Genomic DNA, 13,132 nt, shown 5'->3' with positions numbered 1-13,132 from the left:
ATTTTGGTGGGATTGTTTTTATGATCGCAAAGCGCTTCATCGTCTGTAGTCACAAAGTCACCTGACTACTGTTACATTCCCTTCCTGTCTTTCTGCACATTAAGAAGAAGAAAAACTGTGACTGAAAGGAAGTGCCGTATGTTCTACAGGCAGTAAAAAACATGTCAGAGCAGAGCCCGGTGGAGCAGCTTTCACAGACAGATTGTCCTATTCATCCATCAGACCCTTGTTCCCCTCGTCCAGATGAAGCTGGTAAATATCCAGCATGACAAATCTGAATATTACTCATCCTTACTTATGTCCTTGAAATGACAACAGCTATCCTGAGAGAGCCAAGACCATTCTGCAAGACTCGTAATACAGTGCGGTATCATCTCCTCATCAAACGTATGTCCTGACCAGACCTTTTTTTTTTCAGAACCACACGTACACTAAAACGCCTGCCTCCGCTGTGATATCACCGCTGTTGCACTGTTGTCCCACAAGGATCATCAAGATAAGGCATCACCCCAAACACACCCTGGTGGTGTCCAATCAAATCAATTGTTCTTGTTTGAAAGCCTCTCTTAGCCTGGGACCCAATTTGACACATGATTAATTGAGGTTCCAGGTCAAGTCATTATCCTTTAAGGGAATAAAGGAGGAGGAAGGATTAGGAGACAACTTTGGGCAACTCCATCCCCATGAAACAGGCGATGAATAGCCACACGGACAAGAAAAACTCTACTGTGCTGTGTCTTCTCTTAGCAATTTGCAATGAAGTTAAAGTCAAAAACACCTAATCCTTGTCAGAGCTGTAAAAGCAGTTAGTGTAGTCTAGTGTTTGCTAATTAGCATTAGCGCTTTGAAATTAAAGAGCTGGAGGACCATGATCACCCAAGAGAGAGTGATTACTGTTCAGTTTTCATCCCAGTTTTTATTATCGCATATTATTACAATGCTATGCTAAAACACCTCAAATCATTACCTTTTAAATTTGATCACAAATTTTCTGTCTGCTCAGTTTTTCGTCCTTAGATTCCTTGTCTTCTGGATGCTCTTATCTGAGTTAAATGGCAAAGAAGCAATAACAGATTTCTGAGAGATCTGAGAGATTTTTATAAGGCCTATCAAATACCCTTGACATTACACGTTAAACAAAAACAAAACATACATAAATCACAGCTTTTCTTTGTTTAAATTCAACCCAGCGAGATGTTAATCATTCTTGTTCTAGGAATGCATTTGGGGCTCTTGAGCTTCTCTGTGAGTGACTGACCTTTATAAAACTGTTGCTGCTTTTGCTCCTTGTTTAGCACTAAGCAGTGGATTCAAATACAAAGAGGCCTATTAGAAATGTTTGTGTTTTGCAGATTGCTGCTTTGAAAGAATCAGCCAAGAGAGCAAGCGATGATTCAGCAGCCCTAGACGTCTGTAATCACCACTTCACATCTTCTGCTGCCTCCTTTTCAACGCAGTGCAGATCTCTGTTTTCCAAAAATATCTAAGCGTTCAGTACATGGTGCTGCTGCAGGAGACATGGGAATTAAAAGAGAAATGCATTTTACCCGAACTTCCGAGATCTGTGGCCATATTCCATTACTTTAAATTAAATTTCTGGAGGGAGCTCTTATTCTACGCAAAGCCCGTGATATGAGCAGTCAGGCGTAGATAGGCTCTTATTCCAATTCTCATCACCATCATCATCTGAGATGATCCCACTATATGTAATCAGTGTTATTAGTTCAGGCTTGTACTGAGATGTCCTCGACAGGATCAGCCAAACCTCACATTAGGGAAACAATAGCCATGAGTGGAGGCAGCCTGACAGTGGGATCCATCAAGGGGCAGAAATTTAAGACTCTGTGCTCTTGTCTGACAGATCCTCTACAGTTACGTTTCTATCCAGGTGTCAGACAGGTTTTAAGGAAACTTCTTAAATGTCAAAATGTTAATTTGTTGTGTTTCTTTCACCGGTAGGCCACCTGTAAATTAAATATATTGTAGCTAAATCAAACCAACTCGAGAAAAAATTAGTCCTTTAATAACTTGTCACTATTGTGCGTTTTCTACTGTTAGATGGTGTACTGGCATTACAAGACAATGCATATATACTAATAATTGTGATACTAATCAAGTTACTGCTGCTGTATTTATTTCTGCTTGAAGATGACAACATAAACACAAACTTGGCACTGTTTCAATGCACCATTTAATAAATTAATGGTCATACAATCATCATCATTAGGCTGATCTTGGACAAATCATTTAATCATTGACAAATACAGTCTTTGTTTTACACCTAAAGTGACTTTAAACACATCGTGGTATGTTGAGGATATGACGTCATCATTTGGTCACAGATGCCAAGTTTAGAAGTCTGAGCAAACCCAAACAACTCGTGATCAACATTCAGAGCCCTGCAACAGGAAAAGGCATAGTCACGGATGCCTCAACTCAATTGTTGCCATGACAGTAAACCTGACAATAAAGATTTAGACAACAGTGACCAATTGTTTTCACAGGGTCTATTAATACCTGTATAATCGATGCCTTCACAAGCCGTAGCAACCCAGGTTCCATCCCTCATGGCCATTATGAACCCTCAAGGGAACAGATATTTTCACTAACCTCTACTAGAGCAAGAATCCCTCAGGAGTGATTCTAGGAACATTCAGGTAAAATGACTTTAATGACCTAGTGACCATCCCTTATACCAATCTCGCTGAACCCGTGGGATTAACGTGAATGAACCATAAAAAAAAGACTATCCACCAATCAACCTGAGGCAGTTATGAAAGGCACTTTGGTCTGCATGGTCGACACTACAGGTCAACTGTTTGGTCACCGGCGTGATGTGTGGCAGCCGTTATCAGGCCCAGAAGAGGTCAAACACAGTTCCATTTCTATTTTAGTGAGTGGAGGAGGAAAACTTTGAGATTGGAAGGAACATTATAGAGCTTGTAGTTATTTGACATCCCTTTTATTTATTCACTGCCAAGGTGCAACTATGTAGCAGATTACATCACTTCACCTGAGGCGAGCTTGGAAGATGCGAGCGTGCCAAAATTACCACTCAAGTTACTGTTTTTATACAGAACATGTTTTGTCCTTTCACATCCTTTCACATTCTTCCTTATAATCTACATACCAGACTTCACTGGCCTAAATATAAATGAGTGAAGAACTCTCGAGAGCAAAACCTGAATCTCTCGTCTCTTATACCTCCTGAAAATCAAAGTATCACCTTCCCATCTTCCTCCTCTAGGATGTTCTCTTTTTCTCTCACGCAGAGAAGCTTCTGCTCTCAGTCGACAGGATTTGCTCCTCCATAAGCCAATCATATATGTCAGCCCTTAATTAAGCATCCCAGTATGCTCTTGATCTGATGAGGGGCACACTGGGTCAGATTGGTTAAAATCTGTTATATGAGGTCGTGAATGACAGGATGAATTGATATCCTGCCACTCATGGAGGCAGAGTGCAGAGGGGGATGGGAGAGAGGACCTTATGCAAGCCAGACTGATAACTGTGTGATCTTTATTGATTTTTATTCCCCAACGGACATTAACAGTGTTACATCACTGATGTGTTTTCCTTCTTTTTGGATTATTTTTTAACCCGACTATGAACTGTGTTTTCTTAAAATAAATGTTTGACCTTTTATCTGCTGCTAAGGTTAAGGACTCTACAGGGTGAAGGGAAGAGGGCGAAAGGGAGAGAAGAAATAAGAAAAAAAAGAAAAACAACATGGCAAATGCTTTGGAGATTCTGTTAAGGTGCAATGGTGTCACCATTCAAGTCTTGGTTTGCTCCTTCACTAGTTCTGCTGGTTGTCAGTTCCCTCCACCCAGCAGCCGGGCTGGAGCCAGCCTTGCAGCTGTCCACAGTCCAGCATTACATAACAAGGCTGCATCACAAACCCCCCTCTAGCCACTTCGCAGCCTCTCCACCATGACACTGTCACCCTGCTAAGGAAATGACAAGAGGACAAAGTTGGATGCCCCGCTTAAGGGACGGACATGCAAACTCCTCTCTTCTAAGATTTGCTTGTTGAGAGCCAAGTTAATGAGGTAATGCAATGCTGTAATTGCTCATTTGCTTCCCTATTCCCATGGACCCACAGCCTCTTCACCTTTTAAAAACTCCACTCAAACACACAGGCAAAGTGCCGCTCAAGTGTAGGTGGGCGTGCTAAAGCTATACATGAACCAAGTCTACTGAATGGCTGACCCAGTTTCCTACCCTGCTTTGCTTAAACAGTGTGTATCATGTCGTGACTATAATGTGCAATGAATCCTTCTAGAGGTGCCCAGACAAATTATAAACCCTCTTTGGACACACCTGCTGAATATCAAAAAAGTATCAAAAAGTACAAGACATACTTCAGGCTCTGAATCTTTGTCGATAATAATGCTTCACCTCTGTGCCTTAAATATATTTATGTTAAACTCTCAGAGCTGCTCTACAAAACCATTGTGTGATCAACACAAAACAGACTGCAACAACATTTGTTTCCTGGATATAACCGAGGTACTGTTGACTACTTGAAATTGCCCCAGAGAAAGAGAAAACGTTAGACAAGTGTTCGGAAAACTGCAATCTATTAAAATTGCAGCAAAAAGTAGTTTCGCTTACTCTCAAACATGAGAGATGTGAATTCCACAAGCCATGCAAAATTAAACAGTGTACAGTTTCCCTGCACTTCATCAGTTTAGTCAGCTACACAGTCTAAAATTATGTCTTTCACATACCGGAGATTTCTCTTTCTATCATCAAGGACATGTATGGCTGCAGCCAAGTGCACGTAGTCATAGGGGGAGCTTTGAAAATGTCAGTTTACCTCTCGGAGAGTATATTGGATCAGGACTGGGGTCATTACCTGCAACTGTAGAGAGTCACACTCAAGTGACACACATTGTCCACCAACACCTCATGTCATTCAAGAGGTTAACACTAAAACACCCGCAGCACAGCATGCTGATTTTTCATCTGAATGCCAAATACAGTATATCACACAAATCATGTAGTCAGGACAAGGTTCAATTATGGAAACTACACACGACAGCATGAGTTTGTTTTTAAACTTACTTTTAAAGCTGTCCCTGGTTTATTCTAGGAGACGGTATATGAGAATTTCATCACACTATACCAGCGAAGCTCAGCAGGATCACTTTCTAACGTCATATGAACACAGCATTCAGAGAATGAGCCTTTGAAGCTTTGATATCAATCATATTTAGACAGCGCAATCCCCTCCAGCTTTCCTGTCATGTATTGCTCATGAGCTTCACAGAGGTGGACTGATTGTTGTGGAGGGAGAGGAGGGATTTAGGGGCTTTTGACTCATATAATATTTCTTATTTTTGTATAGAAAGAATAAATGTGTTCATGGTAAATACCAAGGAGAAGGCTCAGGATGAAAGGCTCATACAGCGAGAGAAGTTTACCTTTATTTGGATTTCACTGAGATGACAACCAGCAGCAGATTTAATCTGGCGTTATGTCCATAGATGTGTGTGTGTTGTTTGAGGGAGCGAGCACTGGTTGTGTTTGCCCACCACCACTGGGAATCCAATGATGGGGGTAACGAAGAAGTAGCCAGTGTTTTGTGTCAGTTGCTAAGCAAACTAGGACTGATATGACAGAATGCAACTCTCCAGTGTGTCCCACCTACGCAATATTTCAATGTGCACCAAGGACCCCGTGATACAGTCTGTCAAAAACAAGGCATTCATGTGTAATAAAAGTATAACATGGGGTATCATTAGGAACTGACAATATTGTCCATAAGTAGAAGACCAGTTAATTAACCTCCAGTAATGGGAGCACTAATTACAACTAGCCAACCATTAAAAATATTAAAACCACACTATCTATTAATGAAAGAGCTACACGGAGAAAGATGGCCTGCTCCCAGCCCACAAATCAAGTTTATATTGGAGAAAACTTTTAAAGCACACCAAAATTCAAGATCTGCTTTTACTTTCTCAACTGTTAAAAAATATAAACTCATCCAAAAAAGAAACCCAAACTAAATTATTCCTGTAATACATTGATGCAGCAGCAGAATACTTTAGAAATTTTATAGTGAAAATTTAAACCTATAAACACCAAACCCACCAAATAAATCATTACACGGCCTCTGTGAACTCTCACAAACCACAAATGCACTACAACTCTACAATTTCTTGATTGTGTGCATTTGTATTACCACAGCTTAACTACACTGTGTGCTGTGTTGTGGGAGGAATAAGGTAGCTGCAGCAATAGCAACCGACTTCAAAGAATGTCATTGTCAGGCTCCTTTTAAACATGCTGCTGTTTGAATTGACATTAATGATGCAACCTGTATGAAGAGTTTTGGATCTTGGTAAATATATATATATATATATTGTTTTTTCAAGAAGACTGGTGCAGCACATATAGAGCTAACTTCCTGTCTAAGTGTCTGTGTGTTTTTTGTTTGACACAAAATATGCAGGGACATGTGAAGGACCCAAAAAACAGAATATGAGCCCGCCAGGTTGTGTTCTCAGGAGATCTACAGTAGATGGAAGAGTTTGGCATTTATTTCTTGACTAGTGAATTGTAGATCTGTTGTACGGGGACATAAAGTCTAATTCCCTAATGCATTCTCTCGTGCCAAACTTATAAGGAGATTTAGTAAAGTAGCTTAAATCTAATTTATTCTGGGGTAACCACTGAAACTCTAACGACCCCTGGAAGTCTCTTGATCACAGTTTAAGTAACACTCGGTTTACCACACATTTCCATCTATTGCTCAGTTAGACTATAATGTGGTACAAGCCGGTGTGTCACCTTGAGAATCGATGACAAGGGGTGGGAAATAAGTGTTTCAATCAACGAACCTTCATGATGCCGCAAGGTGTGTTTCCACCTCCCTGGCTTCTCTCGGTGGAATTATCACGGCTGCCACTCCCGATCCTTGGGCTGCCGTGCTCCCTGTACCGTCCATTGGTGTAAACTCCCTCAGCCCCGTAGCCCTGGGCAGAGGCCGACACCTCCAAGTAAGCCCGGGTACCGGTCGGAGGCAGCGCGGCCGCATCGCCGGTGATTCCCGCAGCGTTGGTCTCACCCTGTGTTGGCGGGGCGCCGATGGCAAGATCCAAAAAATGTCCCGACACAGCATCTGAAGCGTGTACCCCTGCCATGATCCGCCGGTGTTAGGCTACAGCAAAGCCCTCCCCTCCACAATGTAAAAACAACCCATTTTCTCAAAGCACGGTGGACTTGTTGACGTCCAGGACGGTTTGTCTTCTTCACCGGATCACCACTGCCGGTCCATCTTCGGAGCGCACGGTATCTTCTGAAGCCGGGTAGCGGATGGTCAGACTGAACCGTCCTGGTGAAATAATGAGCAGACAATGTCCTCCCCACACGCGACCTCCTCCGATTAGCTTTATGTAGACGTTTAGAGTAGTAAAAATACTGGAAATACGGACTTATGGCCAGGCTTTGCTGCGGACGTATGTGTTTACAGCTTGCACTTTCGTCTCCTTGTCTTGAAAAATCTGTTTCGCTCTCCACGTCCGCTTCTGTGGAGTCTTCGCTGTGCGCATCGCTCTGCGTCCTGCACACTTTTGCAGTGCTTGCAAACGGGAGAGCTTCCCCTCTCTTTCTCATGCATCCGCGGGACAAATTCAAGACTGCGAGGGCGCAATCGCAATGAGCCCACAAAAGCGTGCACACGCGCGCGCGCATGTACAATTAAACCCAATTACTCGCGCTCAAGCAGTTTGATTCGTTACGCGTGCGCGCGCATTGTGCAAAGTAGACTATTTCAGTCAGTTAAAGGCAGAACTGTAATATTTATATTACAGGAATATCAACGTTATTTATCATGTGAAGTATCCCACGGAGCTTATTGAGACTCAAACTTAAACTCTGCCATTTAGCAGGCTGCAGGTTCTCCATAAGAGGGAGCTCAAAGGAGACTTGTTATTTGAGATTTTTTTTTTTTTGAAAGTATGGTGATTCATTTTGTTTTTAATCCTTAAAAATAGCAAATGAATACATAAATAACTAAATCGCCATACAAAAATCTGTGTCAAATCAGAATTTAAAAATATTATTCGTATGGTTGTTTTTTCACTTTTCTCTCCACATATGCTTCCACTCAATTTCAGTGGAAGCTGGTTTACAAGAGCTGGTTTACTGTAAATTGCCACAGTGTCCTCTGGGAAAAGGAAAACAAAACCACTTTTGGATGAGTAATAAAAAACCTCGTTCTTTTATGGCAAAAAATAAAAACTATGGATCTTACTTGCAGGAAAGGAAAGTAATAGTTTAGATATGCAGCCACCCAAAGGCAAGTAAACTGCTGTTGCAATTTTAATGAATTATCTGCAGGCAACAACTGCAGCTTTTGAAACACGTGTAAATTAATTTAGTATTTATTTCACCTTCTAAACATCTGCAACCCAGCATTTAGTTTTTTTAAGCACTCGACAGCCATACAAGCAAATAAAATGTGGAATGTCTTAAGGCTGCATGTCCAGAGTTGCACCAATAAACAGGAGATATGTAAAATATTTCAACAACATGCAAGATTTGCAGTTTAGATATTCAGACATCCTAATTTTTTCTGACCTCTACACCCCTCTTTTTTCCTCTCCACAAATAAAACCTGTCTAGGACTAACTACCCCTTTCCAAAGTCATTATGAGACAATGACTGCCTCATTTGTGTCATTCTGGTAATCACTTGCACTATTAATAAAAAAAAATTAATTAAGAGACAGTGATAGAGGACAGATAACGTGCAGGGTGAACTTGATACCCTTCTTAAAATTCAGCAGAAAATATATTCTAGGCATCAAACTTGTTAAATATTGTGTGTTAAATTTTAAACAGCCACAACCCCATAACCAACCGCTATAAACATGTAAAGTGAGCAAGTAACACAACTATTGAAACTGCAGCAGCTGTTACTTTCCTTGTCTATAAGTGGCACAGGTTGGATTGGAACTGCAGGTCCAAAATGCAGGTCTGAACCTGGATCAGATACTGACTGAGTCGGGCTGTAGATGCATAAGTAATACAACATGTCCTTGTTCTGTCAAGGTAATTTGTTGCTATGCAGCACAGAGAAAAGACTCATCCGGTACTCGTTCAATAAGTCTGCTGGTACCAGAATTTAACTGCGTTTATGTTGGGAATCTTGCTCACAATAATAAATAATACAAACACATTAATCCTTAAGAGAAAGTTGAAATTGTAACTTTACTTACAGTAACATCTAGAATATATCTGAAATAAATGAGCATAGAAGAGACGAATAATAATAATGGTTATAATGAGGCTGACTATCTGTCCCTGAAGCACCTTTTCACACATGAAATTACATTCCTCTGTTATCTCACAGTATCACTCATTTCAATTCATTTTAATGTTTGTTTGGTAGGGACAGATACAATCTACATTGAGAATTGCACAGCAATTATACAATGCAATTCATCACAGCATGTATAGATACTGCTAATTTCCAGTGCCCATCTCTAGAAGGGCCTTCAAAATAAAAAATGCTCACAGACAACAGAGTAAAACTATGTAGCACATTTTGTTGACCTTATAGGAACAGCAGTACGACTCGTCGGTATACACATATATATATACGGACACATACATACCCCCTCACCCCCACCCCTACACATGCCTACATAATTAATTGGCTTTTTAAAATGTTCACAATGTCGGTCTGTTTTGAGTTCAGTAAGTAGCACATTACATGCATTTTCTCCCTTTATAAAAAAATGATGTCTGGCCAAAGTAGGTATTCCAGTACGATATTTCACAGTTCCCGGGAGTGGTATTCTTAGTGGACAATCCAAAGGCCTGTAACAGTTGTACTTTGACTCTTCATCAAAGATGCAGGGATGCTCTTCCTCCACCCCACCATCCCTCTTCTTACAGATATTGATTTGAAGACAATCAACAGGGGAAACATCAGAGAGGAGACCGAGAATATTAGTCATTTATGATTGCACTCTGTAGTTGTGCAACATCCTTACATGCAGGCTAACCTTGGCACCCCGGTTTCACATACCATAAAGCTGAACATCTGCTGATACCTCTTGAGTCTAGGCCAAAAAAACTTCAACAATGGAGGGTGCATATTCAACATCAGGCCAACTCACATCATCAGACTAGACATGGCCAATAAGCTGGGATAATGCAACCCCATTTATAACCCACTAAGGAGGCAAATCAAATCATGGCCAATTTGTATGAAGGGAGTCATGTGCAACAGAGAGTGTGAGCTCACTGTCTGTTCATAATTGTCAAATATAGCCAGACTAATCAGAGCCAAAGCAATGTCTTTACGTCATGGTCAGGCTTGATATTCAGATTGTTATTCTGCATGTAAATGCTGCAAACAATGGGGAAATTCTTTCTGGTAAATAGCAGCACTGACATGACACACAGCAGATTACTACGTACTCTGTGTAATTATCTGATGTATTTTGTCAGAGGGCGGGACGGTCTGTTGAAGTTAAGGGTCTTATTCAAGGGTGTTAGTGTTTCTGTGTAGATATTTTCACAAGAGGCAGACCTTGGTAATGATAAGTGGCATAATCTGCAGCCAAAACACAGCCTCCCTAATCGCTTTCAGTCTTATGAATGAAAATGACTTACAGACGCGTGAGTACTGTTGGAGCTAAAGCCCGGCTACTTCTCAAGGACAAGGTAGTGAGAGGGAGAAGTGAATGAAATCTGTGAATGTGTGACGCAACGCAGGAGAAGAGTGAAAAGAGGATGAAGGAATGGAAGCCTTGTTGGTAGACTGAGACAGTAAATGTCTAGGGAGAGGAGGTTGGAGAGATTTTATGCCCCTTCCTTTTCCTCACGCACTCTCATTGCCCTCCCTCCCCCCATCCTTTCCCTCGTGATCTCTCAGGGTCATGTATTATGCATTCTCAGAAATTATTTAGCAAAAGTTCTGCTTTTAAAAGCCTCCCCGCCTGGCCCAGCTGTCTCACTCTTATGTGAAAAGGCCTCTGACAACCAGTCTCCGAACTCAAACATCAGCTCCACGTGGACCTAAACCGAGGGAGAGAGTGGTGGTGGTGGGGGGAGGAGGGTCAGTTCACATGAGTCCACAAGATGTGACCAGTCACCCTGGTTGAAAGCGCCCCTCAGTGATCCATCTGCAAATACTGTTTGTTACACTGAGCTGTAGAGCATTGCATTACTCACTGAAGACATCGGGGCCTGATGAGTGACTGATGAGAAGATTAAAACATACTGTTTGTTTGTCGGGGGGTAAAAAGAGCTAAAATAAAACAGTGAGAAAGGAAGTGAAATACGAAGTATCAGCACTCTCGATCATAATATAAAATAACACCCCAGTTGTTTTCTAATGAGGTTTGCTATAATTTCCTGTGGCAGGATGTCAGCTATGGCTGTGTACAGTAAGGCACCTCTCCCTCCTGCTGCAGCAGCTGTCAGGTTCAGACCAATGGATCTCCATTGCCATACCTCCAGGGCTCTAACGGCTCCCTCCTCCCACCGGGGCCCATCAACAGAAGCTAGGCTATCGTATTGATGACAGCTGGCTATTGATCAAGTCTCCTAATCCCAGCTGGCTACAGGGGAAAAGAAGAAGGGGTCATCCAGTCAAACGTTCAGGATTTATTACCACACAAGATTTTTGTTGAAAGCCATTGTTCAATTGTTCATTCACACCTTTGTTTCTCATTTTTTATAGCATCAGTTGAGTTATAATTATCATTGTATAAGTTCAAAGGCAGGCACCGAGACAAAAATGAAACCGCAAGAACAACATTCAACTTTTCACAGACGCACAATGTGATTTGTACATTCGAATGATGGTATCTATAGAGGAAGTTCCTGCTGTTCTCAGCCGGGGAGCTAAGGGTGTGTCTTCCTGAGTATTGCCACCGCACTTCCTGCGCTGGCTCGTGTGAGAATCAGTCCAACAGGAACAGAAACCAGATATAAAATCTTTTTTGTATCTTTTTTGCTTGTGCAATTCTCAGTTTTAAAGGCACAATCCATGATCGAAACAAAAGACAAGATGGGGATCTGTTGTCACTCCAGACAGGTCTTCGTCAGACAGTCGCATTGTGTGTACTTCTTCTCTGCCTTTGTTGAAGCATTGTTGCATTTCTTAGCACATATAACCACCTGTTGATCAGTGAAATAGCGCGAAACCACTGGCGGGTTTCATGTGCATTCATGCATACGTGTCCTCATGAAACAAACAAAACAGGGACCCACAAACAATACTACATAGCAATACTATAGGCCAAAAACTCCATAGGGTACCTTTAAGTTATTTAATCATTAAATAGCAATTGTATATATTTCTTTGTTTAGGGGGATGATGGGGTCACACCTGTTTAGTTTAGTTTACTTTATTAGGATCCCCATTAGCCATTACACTAGGCAACAGTTACTCTTCCTGGGGTCCACAATCCTGTCCAGACTGACAGGATTGTGAAGTGAGGTGACATATTATAACTGGACACCAACAGTGACAAGATGAAGACATAACAAGCAGGACAGACTATTCAGCAATCTTTGCTGCATATAGAGTGATGACAACATGTTAAGTATGAATCCAAATAGTGCATTTTATTCACTTTGATAAAAAGGACAACTAACACATTACATGCATATCTTATAATGACTTGTATTTTAATTTGAACGTTTTGCTCTCAATCAATGATACTATTTAATGTGAAAATCATTGCTGTGATTTAAACCCAAATCTAACCAATCAGTGCATGACTTCCTGTTAGATATATGAGATTTCACTGACACCTGGTGGTGTTATAGCTTAGATAAACTACAATAAAGAACCTAGATATGTGGTTCTTTCAAAAGACTGCAGGAATGATTCAGCCGGTTAATTACTTTCTTGTATTCTTAAACTGTCTGCTGCACTGATGTCTCAAAATTTTGCAAACAGTGCAAACTTAATACACCATCACCATCACTGATCTGGACAGACACCAGTTTGCTTATTGAGGAAACAGATGTACAGAGGATTCGGTCTCAATCACACTTCATACAGCCCTGTCCCACTTGGAGCATCCAAACAAACATGTCAGGATGCTATTAATAATAATATTAAAAGCGGAGCTAATGTCAACAATATTAGCTCC

General features: G+C 41.2%; 1 protein-coding gene across 2 annotated transcripts in view; it reads right to left on the bottom strand.

The window, feature by feature from the left end:
- The window catches only part of plcl5 (phospholipase C like 5), a 66,603-nt gene extending 58,956 nt beyond the window's left edge, over nucleotides 1–7,647 (bottom strand). For both annotated transcript variants that reach the window (XM_044330997.1, XM_044330998.1), the window contains exon 1: nucleotides 6,852–7,647. In XM_044330997.1, the coding sequence (XP_044186932.1) occupies nucleotides 6,852–7,154 (303 nt within the window). In that variant the 5' untranslated portion in view covers nucleotides 7,155–7,647. The remainder of the gene's footprint in view (nucleotides 1–6,851) is intronic.
- Between the last annotated feature and the right edge of the window lie 5,485 nt (nucleotides 7,648–13,132).

Source organism: Thunnus albacares, chromosome 17, assembly GCF_914725855.1.
Source record: "Thunnus albacares chromosome 17, fThuAlb1.1, whole genome shotgun sequence".
Taxonomy (NCBI): Eukaryota; Metazoa; Chordata; class Actinopteri; order Scombriformes; family Scombridae; genus Thunnus; species Thunnus albacares.
This window is presented reverse-complemented; position numbering and strand designations above follow the sequence as displayed.